The sequence below is a fragment of the Sebastes umbrosus genome, chromosome 4, assembly GCF_015220745.1.
Source record: "Sebastes umbrosus isolate fSebUmb1 chromosome 4, fSebUmb1.pri, whole genome shotgun sequence".
NCBI classification, from domain to species: domain Eukaryota; kingdom Metazoa; phylum Chordata; class Actinopteri; order Perciformes; family Sebastidae; genus Sebastes; species Sebastes umbrosus.
Window position 1 is genome coordinate 8,617,507 of NC_051272.1, and position 21,139 is coordinate 8,638,645.

General features: G+C 40.1%; 1 protein-coding gene across 3 annotated transcripts in view; it reads right to left on the reverse strand.

The window, feature by feature from the left end:
* cttnbp2 (cortactin binding protein 2) overlaps positions 1 to 21,139 on the reverse strand; it is a 99,784-nt gene that overhangs the window by 74,488 nt on the left and 4,157 nt on the right. For all 3 annotated transcript variants that reach the window (XM_037768107.1, XM_037768106.1, XM_037768109.1), the window contains exon 2: positions 15,818 to 15,925. In XM_037768107.1, the coding sequence (XP_037624035.1) occupies positions 15,818 to 15,925 (108 nt within the window). The remainder of the gene's footprint in view (positions 1 to 15,817; positions 15,926 to 21,139) is intronic.

A 21,139-nucleotide genomic window follows, 5' to 3' on the forward strand; every position in this document is an offset into this window, starting at 1 on the left:
AGTGCCGTCTCTCTGTCATCCTGTGATCACACGATTCAGCCGGCAATCCCCCACCACTGACACCTCGGCCTCCATTTTGCAATGACTCAGAGTTCTTTCAGAGCCGTTCTTTGACATTTAGATGAGCGTGTCTCCTCCACTCGCAGCCTCTCACACACCTCCTCCCGTCATTTCACACATGTTGAGACTCAGTCACCATCTTTCTGTCACCATCTACAACACACACACACGCACGTTCACACACACACAAACACACACACGCACGTTCACACACACACAAACACACACACACACACACGAGCTTGACGAATCTGATTCTTGGCAAAACTTCCTCTGTGACACACATGCAGTACATTCAGCTGTTAGACTGCACCGAGAGAAGGTGGGTGGTTCGATTCGTTTTGCTCAAGGGCACTTCGACAGGGACGAGTCTGAACGTTTTTAACCTGTTCAATAACAGCTGCAGGCTGAGAGACCCTGAAGTGCACCTTTAACAAGACTCTTCTTTCTCCTGTCTATTTTTAAGGCTCTACCAATAGAACATTGAATAGTACTAAATCATTAAAAGATGAACACTTTTGAGCACAAAGGAGTGGAAAGAAAAGGCATAAAAAGCAGCTGTAAATTGCTTTCTTCATCATCATATCATTTTCAAATTAATTGTGATATCTTATTAGTATAAATGACATTGTAGTGCTGGTGTTGGTACATCTCAAAATTAAAACCACATTACCCATAAACCCTGCTGAGTCATTTGCTTTCACTGAAAAAGATAAGCACGAGGTGATATTGTACATCAACTTTTTGGTCCTAAAATTGCTGCTTTTTAGCTAAACTTTACTTCGAAAGAAAGGCCTCCTTTTCCTGTTTTGTGCCATGATACAATCTAAAGTTTCCCCTCAAATCAAATTGGTGATTTACAATGAAAAATGCAGAGCAGAGGATTGAAAAAAAATTAATTTGTGGTAATTACATCCGGACAGGTGCGGAATTTTTTAGGCTAATGCCGATAACATTTGAGAGTTAAAAAAAATCTGATAACTGATACTGGCCAATATTTTATTTCCATTTTTTTAATATCACAAGTTCAAAATATTGTAACCTGTTTAAAGTTTAAATGAAAAATGTCACTGTAGTGCTGGTGTTGGTACATCTAAAAATGAAGACACATAAACCCTGCTGAGTCCCGTCATGAAAGATGATGTTGCACCGTCATTTGCTTTCACTGAAAAAGATGAGCATGTTGTGATATTGTATATCAACTTTCAGGTCCAAAAATTGCAGCTACTTTAGCTAAACTTTACTTTGAAAGAAATGTCTCCTCTTCCTGTTTTGTGCCATAAAACAATCCAGAGATCCCCCTCAAATAATGGCACTTTGCTATTGTATATAGTATGTTATTGATATTCTATGTTCATATTTTATATTTTCTCAGCTAGTTGTCTGGTATATTTATAGTGTATTCTAATATATGCTTTATATTGTGTATAATATTATCTCTAGTGTTGATATGTATATTTATTGTATATTTACAAATAATAATAATTAATTTCCCAATTTGGGATTAAAACATTTAAATAAATTTGGCAATTTATAACTAAAAATGCAAAGTAAAGGCTGAAAAAAACTTAATTTATGGTAATGAAGTGAATTTTTCAGGCGGAATCCGATAACATTTTAATCTGAAAACCATATACTTGCATATATTTTATTCATCATTTCTTAATATCATAAACTAAATTTTTTGGTGTGAATTCTTTAAATTTGTTTTTTAAAGAATTGTAACAAATACATTGCTATATCAATAATAAGCTTATATACCATTGTAATTATTTTAATTTATAAGATAATTAGAACATAAATGTTCAATACAGTTAGGTAATTCTTCTGGGAAAGGTGTTTTTTTTTTTAAATAAATACATGTATTTGTATACAAAATGTGATTTGAGCTTCGAATAGCATAAAAGGAAATCATGAAAGGATTCAATTATCCACTCGTGACACCACTACAAACATAGTGTTATCGTGGGTGTTATTTTGTATTAATTGCATCTATTCTCATTTCTACCACAGCTAATAGCAGTTAGATTTTATGTGCCATGTTGCGCTCTGAGCTGCTCGTCTCGTCGTGCTGCAGCTGGAAAACTCCCACGCTCCTCTCCGCTGCCTCCGGCTACAGCAGCAGCAGGAGAGAAGCAGGTTAACAGGCCGAACAGATGACCACAAATATTGTTTCATCATGTAGAGAAATAACAAAGAAAACACAAGAGAATAGTTGCTGAAAAGATGAAAAAAATGAAACAGGGTCTCTCGTATTTTTAGTGCCGCTCTCTGTTGTCTCTCTCTATGGTAACCTGAAGTCGGCCGCTCACAGCTGCTGCTCTCATTCTGCTCCGGCTCGACACCCACACTATTACACACACACACAAACACACTTTAAGGCACTGTGCATGATTGTGTTTGAGTGAAAGAGTGAGTGTAAATGTGTATTTACAGTGTGCGTGTATTCAATAAGTATGATAATTTTATTCCTTAACCACATAACAGTATGCTTCCTGTTACGTCGGCTTCATCGCAGCCTGTCGCTGGTATGAAGTCGACAGCAGCGTCATGTACAGTAGCTCAACTCAATGGCAGTTAACTGAAATAGCTTCTGCAGGGGCAATACAAGGATATACACTCACTGACCACTTTATTAGGTACACTTCTACAATCTCATGCAACAAGGCGGCAACCTATGGATCTGAAAAGTGAAGCTGATGCAGAAGTGTCTTAAACTTGCATTCTTTCTAACAGCCAGCAGGGGGCGACTCCTCTGGTTGCAAAAAGAAGTCTGAATGTATAGAAGACTATGAGAAAATGAGCCTACTTCTCACTTGATTTATTACCTCAGTAAACATTGTAAACATGAGTTTATGGTTTCAGTTGCTAGTTTCAAGTCTTCTTCAATACAGCATGATGTTCATTTAGTAAATTATGGTCCCATTTAGAGTCAAATAGGCCATAAAGCAGGGGATGCTTTAGGGCGTGGCTACCTTGTGATTGACAGGTCGCTACCACGGCGTTGTCCGGTCTTGGATTTGCCCATGTTTTCGTCTTAAACTTTAAAACCTTTCACAGTGTGTTTTCAGTTCAAAGTTAATTATAACCTTTTGGTCGCCTAGAAATGTCTTCAACGCATTCCAGTACAACGGCTCAGCTATAAATTCTACCTTTACAAAGATAATAATGTTCAGTTTTGGAGGTGTTAATTTGTGTTTATTCATGAGGTTGTGGTTTGCAGTGAAGTTGAACTGGACTCACCACATTTCAATATAATGTACCCCTATCTATGACCTTTGTAGTAATAATTATCTAGTTGAATTAACACCTCTCTAAATAACTTTTATGAGTTTCATAAACGATGAATATGTGGCAGAGCTGTTGTACTGGATTACATTATTAGACTGAATAGGTGTACCTTATAAAGTGGCCAGGGAGTGTACATCATGAGACGATAGAGATTTGTCTATGACTACAGGGTTTTCTATTAGGGCTGCAACTAAGGATTATTTTCATTATGAATCTTTGGATTTATCAATATGTCTTCAAGTCTATAAAATGTCAGAAAAAAGAGTGAAAAATATCCAGCACAATTTCTCAGAGCACTTGGTGACATCTTCAAATGTCTTTCTTTTGTCCGACCAACAGTCTAAAACTCAACTATATTACATTTACAATCATATAAAAGAGAGAAAAACAGCAAATTCTCATATTTGTGAAGCTGCAGCAAGTCGTTTTTTTGTTGATAAATTACTTTGATTTCATGATTGACTTTATTTATTGGTAATAAAATTATTGATTTTGTTTCCGTTTGACTTATCGATTAATTAGTTCAGCAAATATCCCTTAAGTATCTCCTCTGTTGCAATCAATGAGCAGAACTACATGATGCCAATTATTGGACTTGAACTGCCTTTCACTTCACATTTAGCAACGTTACGAGAAGGGCCAGCTAAGTAATCAGAACAGCTGCATTAATCAGAACTTACAGTATGTGGTTATCGATCTGAATAAATGTTAGAATGAACACCTGTGCCTCCTCCTCTCTTCTGCTTCACAAAGTCCTTAGTACACACACACACACATTGTGTTACACACATCCAAGCTCTATTGTACGAGTGCTCGGAGGTTTTTGCTCCAATAACTCCTTCATCCAGGATATCAGGTAAGACAAGCAGAGTTAACTATTTCTGTGTTTGTATCACCGTCTCTCATTTCGTTCCACACCTCATCACGTGGCGCTGACGTGTGTGCGTGTGTGTGTGTGTGTGTGTGTGTGTTTGTGCGTTTGTGACGCTCTCAGCCCACATCAAACAGCAGCCGTGTCATCAAATCAACAGACCGAAAGACCCTGAGAGAGAGGAGGAGGTAAAGGGTGAAAGGAGGCGAGAAGGAGATTTTGGACTGAACTGTTTCATGAAACACTTGCATATAAAAGAATGAAATTAAATATATGTAAAGAAGAAACGTATTCTCGTGCAACGATATCGTATGATATCTTACGAAAAAGCTATCCCTGCTTTTTCGTTCGTTTTCATACGAATGTCCAGCAACACGTGTCAATTTCCGTTCGTAACATGCATACAGTCTTTTCACAATAAACTTCCGTCTTCATAGGAAACAACTTCCTTAGGTTTAGGCACATGAGCTGTGAAATAAAACAATAACAAACCCTAACAAACTGCTCACATGGAGTGCCGTTATTGTCAAGATGTAAAAGAAAAAAATTGCATCCGTCTAATCAGCCTGACTGAAACGGAGACAAACATCTCGTCCACACTAATTGAGATGCCACAGATCTGAAAACTAACCATCCAAAGAAAACACAAGACTATAGCCGACGTGAGTTATTTTCCTCTCGAGTCCATTCTGTACCTTTAAAAGCATCACAAATCAGCAGGGAGGGTAAAGCTGCAGGACTGTAACCTTCAATATGGAGCCAGAAAATAAAGGGAAGCTGCCGAGACCAGCTTGATTTAAGGGAAACAATTAGTTGATTAATCAATTAGTTAATCAACAGGAAATGATTTATCAATTATCCCTCATTTGTTGTTGATATTGTTGATGTTTTTCAAGCAAAAAAAAAAAAAATCAGCTTCTCAACTGTGAAGATTTGTTGCTTTTCTGCGTGTTATATCTTTTTAAATTGAATATATTTGGACAAAAGGAGCAATATGAAAGATGGGAACTTGTGTTGGCCATTTTTCACTATTTTATAGACTATACAATTATTCAATTAACAAAATAATATTCAACAAATTAATTGATAATGAACATAATCGACAGTTTCAGCTCTGAACTTGATAAATCGCATTATTGCTTCCTTCCCTCCCACGTACAGTAAATATCTAACAGCAATGTGGGTGTTGTTGTTTTTTTTTAAAGCAGCCAGAAAAACCTGACACTTCCTTCCTCCCATGCTTGATTTTATTTTTGACCCAGAAACACAAAAACCTACAGTCAGGTGTCCGACTTCACAAGAACATCCCACATTCCCTGTGAGGAAAAAACGGGCAGATCACTGCCGGGGTTGGGGGTTCGATTCCCACTGGGGCCACCCATGTTATATGCACTCACAGCACTGTGAGGGCACTCAAGATAAAAGCCTCCATCGAACGGCATGTGTTATATAATTATGTAAAGAATGAGGAGAGAGAAAGGAAGGCTGGAGAGTGAAATATAGGCCTGTATGAAGGGGAGAGAAGGGGGGTTACAGTCAGAGAGAGAGAGGATTACGAGAGGAGGAGAGTGAGAGGGATGGCTGCTATGACCTACTTCCTGAGCACTTCACCCATCGCTTCGTTTCACAGTAAAGATTTTTAGAACGCACACAGCGAACATACACATGGCATACATACTACCGAATACACAGAAAGAAGACATCAAAATGCTTAAATACGTATACATTTAGTGGTCTAACAAACCCAAAAAGAGCACAGAAGGCCAGTTTCAAAAGCAGTAAAGAATCTCAAGTTAATCTTAAAAGATGAAACAAATCAATCACAGAAAATAATCGTTCTGCAGGCACTCTTAAGCAGAGCGAGGAGAATATGATAAAACCCTTTATTCAGTCTGGCATATTAATGGTTTAAAGTGCCGACCAGTTTGGACCACACAGATTCTCCTAATAAAAACAGATGGATTACACCTGATGGTATCGAAATTAGGGCTGACCTGAATGCTTCAAAGCGTCGACCACTGCCATAGTAATCAACCTCCGAATCAGTATTTGAATGGGGTCCCTTGACCTCTGACCTCCAGATATGTGAATGAAAATGGGTTCTATGGGTACCCACGAGTCTTCCCTTTACAGACATGTCCACTTTATGATAATCACATGCAGTTTGGGGCAAGTCATAGTCAAGTCATCACACTGACACACTGACAGCTGTTGTTGCCTGTTGGGCTGCAGTTTTGTCATGTTATGATTTGAGAATATTTTTTATGCTAAATGCAGTACCTTTGAGGGTTTCTGGATAATATTTATCATTGTTTTGTGTTTTTAATTGATTTCCTGTAATAAATATATAAATAAATTTCCATAAAGCAGCATTTTTGTCCACTCCCATGTTGATAAGAGTATTAAATCCTTGGCAAATCTCCCTTTAAAAGGTACATTTTGAATGGATAAAAAATATGCGATTAATTTCTGATTGATTGCGATTAACAGTCCTAATTAATAACTATTTTGATAATTGGTGAATCATTTAAAACCAAGCAAAAATGCCAAATAAATCTAATATGAATGGAAAATAAATTTGGAAAGGCAAACTCAATATTGATGAGTGTTTCAAAATATTTTTTATAGACTAAAAAAAAAATAACTGACAGTTTATTTGATATGAAAATAATCCTTAGTTGCTGCCCTGCATGTATTATACATGCATATAAACACACACACTCAGACATGCTCTTTCAACTGTGAGACAGTCCACCCCCCCACGGGAATGGTCCTGTCTCCTGCATTGACTGACAGCACTTCAAAAACCACCCCACAAAAAAGAAAAAACACTGTCATAAGAAATAGGTTCTCCAGAGGCAACCGGGTCGTACCACTTCCCCTGAAATGGGGGGCGGTTGGTGATGGTGGGAGTAAGATTGACGGAGTCTTTTTACCCTCATTCCTTAGTGTCATGTCAGTGAAACACGAGCCTGGGAGCTTGTGAAGGAGGGTCTGGGTAGGGGGGTCTGGTTGCTAGGCAGCCGAGCGATCAGAGCCGGATGCTGATTGGCTTGTGTGTGAGTACTGTATCTGGAGAGAGGGTTAACCCAAGAAGTGTAGACCTGATTTTGGACGGTGTAGGAGGGAGGAAGACGGACAAAAGGTTGTCTTTCATGCTCTAACTGAACTCAAAAAATGCATTACATTTGCATAATCAGATATTACGGATATTGATAATTATTAAGGGTGTGAAAAAAATGTATTCACCTACTGTATGTATCGCAATTTTTTTACGATTTTGAAATACATTTTTCTTTAGTTAACGCTTTTATTGTTGTAGTCTGAGTAATGTGACATCATACCCGTTCCGTATCCGTCAACCAAAACAAACTGCAGTCGGCCGCAGCGAACCGAAAGGAAAAAGTAAAAAAACGGCGGAGGGTCCGCATGGATACGACCTGCACCCTCACATTTTAAATCCAACGTGGTAAACACTACACATAAAGTAAAGTATGGAAACACTTTGGGTTTCACACATTGCAGGAAAAGCAGAGCTAGACATCACGGCTAAAGCTGCATGCTAACTCTGTCATGGACAGGAAACGTTATCGTATTGCGGTAACGTACGGTCAAGCCAGGCGTCACTCTCATCTCCGAGGTCAAATGGGCCGACGCTACAACTGTAGAGCACCTATATACTGACATTTATGTTAAATGCATTCAAACGGCCCCGATGGAGCTGACCACGGATGTATAAAGAGAACGGAGCTGACGGGAGAGCTAGAGACGGACTTGGAGAAGTTAGAGGAAGTATACACGTGTGACTATATCCGGTTTTCAAAATAAAGTGTTAACAAAGGGAACTGTATATACAAAATACATTTATGGAAATAAGATTGATTGGATTATATTCACCAGAAGTATAAAACATTACATGCCCCTTATAAATTAAAAAGAAAATACCACTAATTTTATTCTTTAATTTTTAGGTTGCTGGAAAAAATGTAATGAATAATTCCTGACAATGACTGATATATTTGACTTCAGGACATCTCTGATTTTTAACATTTTTACTGTATTAAGTTGTATATTTTCCAAATTAAAAGTCCCTAGAAGTTTCCCATGGCCTAGTGTTAAAAAAGTTAACAAAAATCACAATATTGAATCACAATACTTGTTGAATCGCAGTACCTAAAAATCACAATACAAATCGATTCAGCACCGAAGTATCGTGATAGTATCGAATCGGGAGATGGGTGAATCGCCCCAGTCCTAATAATTATGTGCTGTTCCTGTAGGGGTTTCAAACCAAATTCTATATTATATAAAAGTGAAGATTTACTTGGCAAACTAGTGGTTTATACTGAATCATACCAACACACACACTGCCAGGGAGGATACTGACAGAAAAAAGTACTTTTCTTGGTTGAAGGGCTTTCTCATCCCAATTTCATTTCCAATATCTACAAAACCTCTCAGAACGAGATGGGTCAGGTGGGGATGATGATAATATTGCCCAGTATTTTTGTTCGGTTTGAATAAAATGAAAAGATGATTTCCCTTTGATTTGTAGGGTCACAAATTTTGCACAGCACATGATTGAAGTCGTCGGGGGGAAAGCTTTCTAAAGCAACCCTCTCTATCTCGTGGCTCAGGGAGTGCACTGGGATTTTTTTTAATATATTTCGGATTAGCTGTGCGAGCCCAGAGAGAGGCAGAGATGCAGCGAGAAGACGACAGAAACTGCCGTTGTCTGTCCAAAGAGATAAGAAGAGAGATAGAAACAAAGAGGCAACATGGTGTCCAAAAAAACAAAGATTTATGTGAACAAAAAGGAGATGAGGAGAGATATACAAGACAGACATTGCTGAGTTTATGTGTGTGGAGGAGGGAGAGCTGGAAAAGCCCAGCAACAGGGCATGCCTTAAATAGCTAGATGGTCGGAGATAACATGACGCTGGAGAAAGCCTGACGGCTCGGGGCATGTGTTGTGTTGTGCTAAGCATGTACGTGCCCAGTGCTGACAGCAGCTCTATGGGCTGTCTTAGTCATATGGCAGATCACATGACCCCCCCGAGGAAGCCCGTCCACGTGAGGCTGGACGCTGGTAGGCAGAAACGCAGACCGCCCATCTGGATTCCCAAACACAGCCGTCTGTGGGGACGTTACCCCAAACCACCTCAACAGCAGCACCCAGTCATTGGAACAGAGAAAACCCATTTGTTTATGGTTTATTCAGGAGAAAAGGTGAAAGTACTGAATGTTTATAACACTTAAGCATACAGTAGCTTTAGGAATGGAACCACCAACCCTGGCAATGATACCATCACCAAAGAGTATAGAAGCAAAGAGACGAAACTCCGGTATTTTTTTGACAACAGCCGCTATTATATTTATAATATTTTATTGCTCACTATAGGCCATTTCAGTAGAATATGACAAAAGAATAGAAATTATTTTGTTTTACTTTTGTAGGGCACATTGTAGGCGGACGTTTTGCTGGTGTCCGGTAGTCACTTTCACTTCTTGGCAATATACATTCTTTGCCATTACTTCATTTCACCGGGATTATCCACTAATTGCCAGTTCCAGCGCTACTTATCAAGCTGAACAGGACCACTAATGTGCTGGAAATGCAACAGGATACTGTTCACTGTGAATCACACCTACAAAAACATGGTGGCGCCACACATCATTACTCAAAGATATGGGAAACAGTGTGGCAACAACCAATTGCACTCATTTTGAATCCCTTGTGATACAGAAGCACATATTTGTTTTCTACTCCAGCCAAAAACATAAAAGTACTTGACGCAAAAAGGTGGAAAAGCTGAATGTCTTTGTCAATGTCTTCCAGTTATAATTAACTAGTTCATTGCGCACCATGATGTGCTCAAGACAAAAGCTTCAAGCTCACAGGAGGCAAGAGGCTGCTTCGTTGTATCTGTATATGAACACACTGGAACATTTCGTCTACAGCTAGTATCACTGGCTGGTATCATAGTGACCATTTCATTGGCCTTCCACTGATCACTCCTCGCCAGAGAACTCATTCCAACAAGTAATTTTCACAACAGGCTGTCCAATCTGGACATCTCCCGTCTGGACGATCCTTCTCTCCCACTGAGAACAAGGCTCACAGAACAGAACTGCCCAACAGTTAGAAACTGTCTGACAAACTGTCCAACTGTCCAGGGTGTCTTAGAGTACAGTGTGTCTTTGACTTTTAGTATGCTTACAATATATATACACATCAGTTAGGACACAGACACCGTAATCTCACTGAGACATGCAGTCTCATTCTCCAGAATGGCCACAGGGGGCCACCTAAAGTGGATATTTGGTGGCCACGGGCCATCGGGCCATGGTTAATGTTGAAACCTGATACCACTACTTTGCTAACTGGTGGCCTTTTTTCCCCCAGTGGCTTTCAAACATTTACTTCTTGCCGGTGTGGGAATGGCAGAGGGTCTTTGAAATATCAAGGACATTAAAGAGAGCTTTGAGATTTTCTACTTTCATCAGCACTAAAGAAGCTTTATACATTGTGTCTTTGTAGAACTTGTTCATTGTGTAAGTGAGCAATGACCACTGGCCATCAGCCAAAGGTTTAATCTTTGACTAGCGACTTTATCCACTTTAACTCCGGCAAGTACTCAGCCGTCACTCAACCAAAAATTTGTAAAATAGTGAAAGCATCTCCATCATTTTGGAAATGCCCCTTACACATGTGACTGGTCAATACAAACAAAACAGTTTGCTTCCTGCTCTGATGATTGGGTAAAGACGCAGTCTCCAAATGTCCTCTGACAAAGCTCTTGGCGCAGAAGAATGGGTGACTTGTGTAGCCGCCGGCCACGGTAATCATGTGATATCGCTGTCGTTTGGCTAATCTGCGTACAGCCTCTTTTCTTTTTCTCCAGCATGAAACCTGATACGGCAGCTCAGCCAGCTTTAGCCACACGCTAATTAATCCGCGGCACCAAAGCCTCTTAATAATACCCAAACGCCACAAACAATCGTTGTAGTCGTGCCAAGCCGTGGAAGTTTGCTCCAAGCTTTTGGTGTGGGAGCAGTTAAGCGGTACCCTGGGGGAATTGGTAGTCTGTAGATAAGAGGAGCTGCACTAAAAACTGCCAGGGCTGAGGGTTCAGTTCCCGGTCTGTGTAACAGTGCCACTGCAAGGTGCTTTGGAAATGTGGACTAATAAGGCTGGTTAGCTTGATTTGTGCTTTGATTGTGCAGTGACATCGATAACCCTGCAGCTGGTGGCCAGATGATGCTTTTCTTCTGGCTGTTTGGGGGGGTTTGGATAGAGAAATGGAAAGCGAGTGGATGGGGGAGTTTGCTTAATCCGCTCTGTCACACTGTTGTGCTTTGTCAAGAGACGATATCAGGCCTCCATTTTTCACTCTGCATCTCACCCGCCCTCCGTCGCCTTCGCTCTGATTCAAACCGACTATCTCACTCTCGATATCTATCTAAACTATGTCTCTCTTTTTTATTTCTCTCTCTCTTCTTCATGCCCTGTTCCTCCCCCTCCTGCCTTCCTCTCTCTCTTTCTTTCTCAGATGGGGCTTATCAGTGACAGAACAAACAGACTCATTGTGTTTTGCAAGAGCCGTCAGGGCGGCAGAGAGGAGGCTTATTTCATTGAAACCTGGATAGGATATCCATCCACAGGGGAGATGGGGGCCTGCAGGGATTCTTAATGCCAGCAGAAAACATGGGTGAGGTGGCGGTAAGGGTGGAACACAAAAACAACCAATAACAGAAACACAAAAGAGACGGAGACGAGGTGACATCGGGGCACAGGCCGTCCTAAATTTAAAGAAAGGGAGACAGCAAAACTGATAGACGAAGCAGGACAGATAAAACAGAAGAAGAGGAAGATGGCAAACAAGTACAAATTACTGTCTGAAGACGATTGCCGAGTGAGGTAGAGAGTCATTGAACAGTGCTGCTCAATCTCAGCAAGGTCGATGACTGTAAAGCAACACAATAGGCTCAATATCAGGAAAAGTGAACAGAATTTCTGCAAGCTGAACAGCAAAATAATAAAACAGCAACAGGGACAGCTAAGGAAGGATGCTGCAACCAAAAGGTCACCGGTTTGATCCCCGCAATAGGGGGCAACAGAGCAAGACAATGACTATGTTTACATGCACAAAATATTCCGGTTTTTGCCCTTATTCACAAAAAGACAATATTCCTACCAAGCGTGTTACATAATGAAAATGAATATTCCACTAATATTCCCGTTTGCATGCAGCCGTACTCGTATAATACTCGTATTATAACGTAACTAACTAGTGGTGGACTTGTTGGACCGTGCAAACACAGCCTCCCTCTTTCATTCCTTCAACCACCTTCTTGTAAAGGTCGGCGATATTTGCGCATATCCAAAAACTAGGTCGGTCAAAGTTCACGCGATAATAACGTGTTGACGCAAATTTGTTTTAACGCCACTAATTTCTTTAACACATTAACGGAACTCAGTTTTAAAGCTAGAGTGAAGATACTGGTATCATATGAAACTACAAAAGCTAATGAATCCATTGGTACCAACCAAAGTCACCCCTTAACAGACATGCAGTTTAGGGCAAGTCATAGTCAAGTGAGCACACTGACACACTGACAGCTGTTGTTGCCTGTTGAGTTTAAAAGTAGGTGTGATTCTCCTTCCGATCAGAAATGTGGGCTTTTCTTTTGGGCATGCAACTCTGCAAACTGTCGGCTGGTTGGTTTGTGTTCAACGCACAGAGCTGGCCCTAAACAGGCAAGAGACCGTGTGTCACCAACAGCCATAAAAACACCAACTGATACACATATTCCCAATGCGCTGTATACATGTCCAAAGAAAGCTCCTAAATCCAGATTAATATCAGCATATCCCACATGTCTTAATCGTAAAATGCTTCATTTGGAATAAGGCGTAACTTAGAATATCCATACAGAATATGCTGTTTACACAATCTATATCAAATTCAGAATATTGTCATTTTCACAATAATAGTGGAATATTAGTGTGAATGTAAACGTAGTCACTGAGGCTCTACTTGTCTCAAAGAATCACCTACAAGCCTTAAAACTGAACGTTTGATAAGAACATCTCTCCATCTCCCTGGAGTCCCAACACTGTGAATGAGTTGCACATTAACAGCTTATTAAAAAAGCCTGAGTGGACAGCCTAAAAGTGGAGCGTGGACAAACTGAGGTGCCTATCATGACCTAAATACAGAACGACAGAGAGAGAGAGACGGGGGCATGCAAGTGTTTCTTCGGAAATAACTCGCCATTCCTGCCCCTGAGGAGGGCAAGCGACCTCTAACGCGAGGGCGAGAGACAGGTTCTCCGGGACGCCACAGAGACATCATCTGTGCAGCATCAGTATTCAGTAACCACAGATCAATACATTATCCATTTAAACTCCTGCCAACCTTCATCGCTCTGCCATTTACATGGGCAGTATAATACACACATACATCACAATCACTTCAATCACCAAGGATAGTAAACGTTCAGATATGTCTTATGACTTCACAGTTTGTCAGTCGTAACAGCAGCTTATGTCTTATTCCATACTTAAACAAAGTACAGAACACACAACGCTGATCAGACTGTAGTATAATGGCAGGTGTTTCACCTGCAGACTGTAAACTGCTTCAGTACAGCTCTTACAGTTTGGTTATACGCTGGTCTGCCATGCGCGACCAACGGAAGCTCTCATGATCTCTTGCATTTTGGTGTCCCTGCCAAGAAGTTTTGGGGATTGGCCTTGGACCAAGGGATTTAATTAGGACATTGGATAATGATCAAGAGTCCTGCGGGCATTTCTGCAACTTAAACTAAATCAAAAAGTAGAAATGTTGTCTAAGGGTGTAAGAACAAGCTGGAGTGACAATGTCATTACTTTCAAAGTACCATCCTTTTTAGTTTTCTGTGAATCATTTTACTTGGTAAGATTCTGTGATTGTGCATAACATTGCCAATGTGAAGACATTTCATCAGGGCTCGACCTCAAGGACGAAAGGGTCAATTTCGGGACGAACTTAAAACGAGAAATTAAAGAAAAATACCTGTTTTTTTAGAATGAACGGCAATGAAAATGACTGCATAAGTTAATAAGGAGTTAAAACTTTGCAACAGCTCAAACCATGATACTAAAGTTAACTACTTATTATCTTACTTACTCCTCTTCATATGGGTATTAAGGCTGCAATGAGATCTCTCCATCTCGTTTTGTCCGTGGCAACATGCTGCGTCTCTCCCCATGACAGGAGCATGTTATCCAGCTGCTCCTCCAACTTTACGACGCACCAGCCAGTATACAGTATGCAAAATCTTGTTTTTTTACCAAATTCTACTTTTTACACAGAAAAAATATATTTAAATTTAACTAAGCTGCATTGTTAACATCAATAAACAAAACAAACATAAAAATTATAAATACAAAAAATAATAAAATAAAATTACTTTTAAAATAAAGATTTTTTTTTTTTTGGATAAATTATACATTTATGAACAAAAATAAACAAATCACTTTTTATGTTTTATTTATTTTAAAGGTCACTAAGAATGATTAACTAAAGATAATGTAGAAAAACAAAGATTTTAAATTTGGGAAGGTCCACATTCATTTTGGGACGGTTCCGAGAGGATGGTGAAAAAAGTTAGTTGAGAGTCCTGCATTTCATTAATATCACCTGCTGCAGCTCAAAGTATTTAGTATACTGTTTGGTATTAAGAAATAGAATGTTTTGCAAATTGCCTACTGCAAACCACTGAGTGAGATCAATAGGGTCAAACCATTTAGAAACAAAAACCAGGATTGTCACAACAACAAAAAATAAACGTAAAACAAAAAGTATGTATCTGTCTCTCGTTTGAGGACCAGCTACTGTCTTCCCAGCCAATTATCTCTTAGAACAGAGTAGACATCTGCAGGGTAACTGGTTGAATAGACTAACTCCTCAAAATCACTCCATACATAGTTTAGCAGTGTTCACAGAGACAACGCTGAGAACTTTCCATCTATTTCAGGCTCAAATTTCCACTATATATGCAAATAAAAAACAATTTCACCTTTTACTCAAGCAGCACCTTCCTAATTGGTTTCCAATAGTCACTGAGGAGCAACAGGAGCCAGAACCAGTGACTCCAACCATCTGTTTATTACTGATAGTTAAGCAGGTGGTGCTGGGTGGACACAAGGATTTGATCACACTGGCCTCTCTGGCAGGAAGTGCTAACCAGTCGCTCAGCCAGCTCCCATTCAACACAGGCAATTAGAGAGAGACTGCTTATCAGCGGGTAATTACAAAGCAAAGAAAGAAACAGTGGGGCAGAGTCTTTCATCGTGATCACACCAGCATTGTGCACATTTCTGGGGGAAAAGACGCCGACTCAGATTTTGCGATATCGCATTCATGCAGCAGCATTCATCGCTCATTAAACCAAGTGATACCAACTCAATTCTGGGTCACAATTGCAGCTTATCGTCTCATCTCAAGTCTCTCACAAAGGCAGTTTGCTCCGAACAGGTTGTGTTTGATGTAGCCCGACAATGGCTAAGATGGCTAATGAATACAGGAGTGTGTTGTCTGGACTCACCCTCAGGGCCTCTATGACCAGGTCGCGGGCCTCCAGCTCTCCCTCCATGATACTCAGCAGGGTGAGCAGCTCTGGCTTGCTCAGGTTATCCATGTTGAACTCACATTTCTGCAACAAAAGGCCGGAAACAATCATGTCAGAATCATACAGTACAATCAACAGCTAAACAGCTTAACGGATAAAAGAAATGTGATCATTTAGGGGTATACTGTCAAGTGGACATTTTGAACTGTTGGTGGCTCTAGATGAAAAGTCCGGGGATCATCCTCTGGTGATCATGAATGTCAACCAAAACTCTTTTAATAGTTTCACACATAGTTCCCTTTGGACCAAAACGTTGCACAGTCAAACCAACTATGGACCGTCATCAACCCACTAACCAACCAGGAGCCCTACAGCCATGACGCTACTTTGTAAATGCTACTGCTGTATTATGCAAGTACCACCAAAGATTTGAAGACTCATCCAACATTGCACCTGCTTTGTGTAGAAAGTTGCTAACATGACAAATGTGCCACTTACTCCGAGTCTCCACCTGGTCTCATTAAGTGTAGCCCTCAAATTAGGCTAGATGTCCCATCCTACCTCGAAGCGATTAAGGTCTAATTACATTTAGCCAGGTCATTAAGCACCTATTTGGTCAGCAGCGACCGCGGGGCTAACGGGTGGAGATGACTGTAATTGGGAGTGACCACAAACACTTCATGCTTCCCCTCATGTCAATTAAAAGCTTTTTCCGGTCTACTTATGAAAAGCAGAAGGGCCGCCGCGTGTGTTGCCTCGGTCTAGTTTGTTGCCTCGGTCTAGTCTGTTCATTGGACGAATTCATCTCCAATTTTCTTATTTCTACTGGCTATGAATCACATGGCTGAATGAAACCAAACGAACTCTGGTTTCAGCTTCTGAAATGTGAGGATTTGAGGTTTTAGTCTCATTCGGAAAAAACAAATATTTGAAGATGTCACCTCGGACTCTTTATCAGTTTCTGACATTTTTTAGGCCAAACGAGTAATCAATTATATAAGAAAATAATTAGTAGATTATTCAAATAATTATTAGTTGCAACTCTAGTATACAATATAGTAACATAAAACTCAGAAGTTGCCAGTCTACTTGGTGAGTACTTACTGTTTATACATTTTATAAATGAGATTTATGTTTTTTGCTACTTGTCACATTTTGTAATGTTGGTACTTTTACTCAAGTCTGCATCTGAGCATTTCTTCCATCGCTGGGTTGTTGTGTTTTGTTGGTAATTTGAAGAATAAAATTAGTGCCGAAAGCAAAAAATGGTTTGAACAGAAATTAGGTCTAAGAAGAGAAAAGAGAGACAGTTCAGTGACTCATTTAAAACGTCAGAAATGTGACAGAAGGTTGATCTCTCTTGAGTTAAGATGTTAAATTCAACAACAAACCAAGAGGTAACTTTTCTCAAGACATCCTGATTTTTGGGACAATACAGTGAGTCCTATTCATCTCCGATTCCTCCGAGTGAGACAGCTTTATACTGTGTTTTCCTGTTCACAATCCTGAACATCACAAAAGCATCTGGTTAGTCTACATTCCAAAGCATAGCGTCAAATTGTTGTGTTAAAGGACCTTGGGAAGGGATTGTACTCATTCTAGTGAGGAAAATGAGTGAAATTCTTGGCTGGAGAGTCCAAAAGAAATGATGTAACTTCACATAGAGAGGCCAGAAGATAATGCTGGAGCCCGGTGAAAGAAGAATTTCCAGTTACTGTGTTGGCGACTGCTGCAACCATCTGCTGACAAAGCCACATCCAGCTGTATTTTCAATATTTGGAAGCTTTACACCAGGCTATTTGTTCAATAAAACCTCAATAAAACAAAGACTGGAGCGGGAAATAGAGGAAGCGAAGCGTCTCTGTGCACATCAGGCGGATTGAGACCTGCTCAATCTGGTGACGTTCAGTTGTCAGCCGGCCATTTAGGCCTGATTTACAAACCTACATCAAAACCTCGGCCAAGATTATTCCATTTCATCAAGAAGTCCAACACGTTTCAGAGGTCCCTTGCACAGCGTATGACATTGAACAGGCCGGTGTGAGATTTCAACAAGCTGCTGCCTTCTATGTGTCCTTTATTCGCTCCGGTGACGTTGTTTATTTCAGCGTAACGGGGAAAAGTTCATGCTCAAACACCAGGAACAGAGGTAATAAATCTAAATGAATAAACAGCCCAACGCTCTCTCCTTTAAAAGCCATTAACCCCTTAAAACTCCAACGGCTCGCCTGCGGGCCCGACCGCTATTCTGTCTTTCAGAGGTTGTTGCGGGCTGAGTTTTTTGGCAAGGAAAAACTAGCATGGCGATTTTCAAAGAGGTCCCTTGACCTCTGACCTCAAGATATGTGAATGAAAATGGGATCTATGGGTACCCACGAGTCTCCCCTTTACAGACATGCCCACTTTATGATAATCACGTGCAGTTTTTTTGCGTGCAGTATAAAAGTGTTATTTTCGCCTATTCTAAAATAGTATATTTGAATATTCCTGCATACTGGGGTCCCTAAACAGTCTTGGAATTACGTCAATTGGGTATCACTGTAAAGCTGAGACTCTTGTGGATCCAGTGAGTCCAACTGTATTCATGTGTGATGATATTAGTCCCCATAGTAGCCATTTCCTTGTCGTGAGACCATTTTTTTAAACTTGACGTCACTATTAAATGACCTGTGGTGACCTCTAGGATAATCACAGCCTCATGAAACTTTACAGCCACAAACTAGAGACCTAGAGCATTCAGTGGATGGATGGTTTTCTTAGCTAGATCGACAATAAGCGGGTTTCTGAGTAGTTTAGATAACAGAAACGTTCGCCATCCAATCACAGAAAAATGCAATTCTTGCAGAAATATCCAAATTTCAAAAAGTTTTTGATACCAAATCACAGCATGACTTTTTCTATGGTGTTCCTCAAGGTCTCGGTGTCTTAATGTGGTATTTTGGAGGGATTATTGATCATTTTTATCGATTCTCTAGTGGTAAAAAATTGTTAAATTTAGCATGAAATCTGTTTAACAAATGGTATCGGTATATAGAGCATGGGAATGGCCATCATATACTTCCATCATAATGTTATATGTTCATATCATATCATATCATATATGTTATGCTATACACTTTCCCAATTTATTTTACTTGATTAATTTATTGACTAATTCATTTTTATTTCTTATTAATGACTAGAACAACTTGAAACACAGTGCTGAGCTGCATCTCATATTAATCTTCAGGTGCTGCAGTTTTCTATGAGCAGAACACACATTTTAAGTGTCAGTATCTCAGGCGATCATGTTCATTTAATTGTGGGAAGCCATTATTGTGATCGAGATTAATTTTCGGTTAATTGTGCAGCCCTAGCGTCAATCACATGTTTCAGTTTAGTCAGTTTTTTCTGATGCCATCACACAGCAAGCCTGGAAATAAAAGCAGGAGAGATTCCAGAGGGATTGATTCCTTCACATCGAGCCTTCGAATCGATCCCTGAGCCCCTTTTTTCCCGGCAGCGTTCACCACTCAGAGAATTGGACGACTCAGGGAGCCTTGATGGACGGCAACCCTGAGCCACGCTGTCCTGTCCCTGGGTGAGTTGAGGGTGGAGGGTTGCTTCTCTCTGGCATTTGTGCACATTGAGCAGGTGAGGGAAGCGAACACTAATTTGTTCCATGAGCCGTGTGCTGAGCGCCAAGGGCACGAGCAGCCTGGCCGCCACTCAGAGGCTCGCTGTTAGCCCCGGTCCACTTAATAAGCCTTGTGTCATTTCACTCTGAGCCACGAGGGAAGGGGAACTGCTCACTCGGTGCAAGTTTTCCTCCACCGTGTTGTTCTTCTGGCAAAAAGATTGCTTAGGCCTGTACGTTTCTCACAGACTCATGTCCTGTTACTGCGAGCACAAAACTGTGTGATATGACATCCTGTTGTCAGACGGGTTATGAGGAATAAATGGCATCAAGTTGGGGGATTCACACTGAATTAAAAAGGTCAGATAATTAACATAAAATATATTTTCATATCTTATTTTGTGGTATCTAACAATGCAGAAAGTTACAGGGACTATTTCTGATGAAGTTTAGATTAAAGCTGTTCACTGACTTCTGTGGATTAAGGCTGAGACTAACTTAAATGAAACTTAAATTATCAATCTGCTGATTATTTTCTCCGTTGATCGGTTGGTTAATTAAATGTGAGAAAATAGTGTCAGGTGACACGTCACACGTCACATTTCCCCACAGCCCCAGGTCACATCTTCAAATTGCAACAATCAACACTTACTATCATATAAAACAAAGAATAGCAGCAAATCTTCCTGATTGAGAAGCTGGCAGAAGGGAATTTTTGGCATTTTTACTTCAAAAATACTTTCAAGATTAACCGACTATCAAAATACTTGCTGATTATTTTTCTGTCTATCTGCTAACCGACCAATGTGTGGAACTCGTTAGAATAATTTGTATGCAAGGTAACACGAGGCCAGGGATAATTGTGGCACTAAAAGCTGACTGATTGAATAAATGTAACTGTGAAAGCTCAGGCCGATAACCGATCCATTTAATCGGGTTAGTATCAGCGCCAACACCAAGCGCAACCAACAAAACCCAATTCACCCCATTGATTGGGGTGGCAGCATAAAGCTCAGACAGATATCTCAAAACCTGCAAAAGTGTAACCAAAAATGGTTCTGCATTAGGTCTGTCATGACAATTACGTTATTGACTTTATCGTACGATATATGGACTTGACCTTGATTAGGGATGTTAATAATTAACCATTTATCTGTTGGCCGACAATGAAAATTTTGACCAATTAATGCTATCAGTTAAACAGAAAAGAAATCTAAAAAATTAAATAAAAAGTTGAGCAAAACTCAGAGGAGCGACTTGTCACTGAAAGGAGAATAGCATGTCCACATTAACAGCCCACCTTAGTTGTCGCTAACTTCGGGGCTAACTCCCTTCACTTTGAAATCATCAGATGGCGAGCAAGCAAGACACGGGAGCTCGGCTACACACACCCCGCACTGCTACATTCACAGCTACAACGTTATCGTACGATGTATGGACAACCAAGATAATTTTTGAGAATGTCGTCAACATTTTGGCCAACATGATGCCAGAATAAACAACAGGCTTTTCCAAACCATTATAAGACTTGGGCTTTGTTTTGTGTGGTTTTTATTTTATTTATTTCGGACATTTTACGATTTTTTCACATTCCAATTCCAATGTCTAAAAGTTCATTGCTCTTTGAAAGGGTGTACTTGTCATATCAGTGGCATAAAATGGTCTTAAAATTACAATAATAT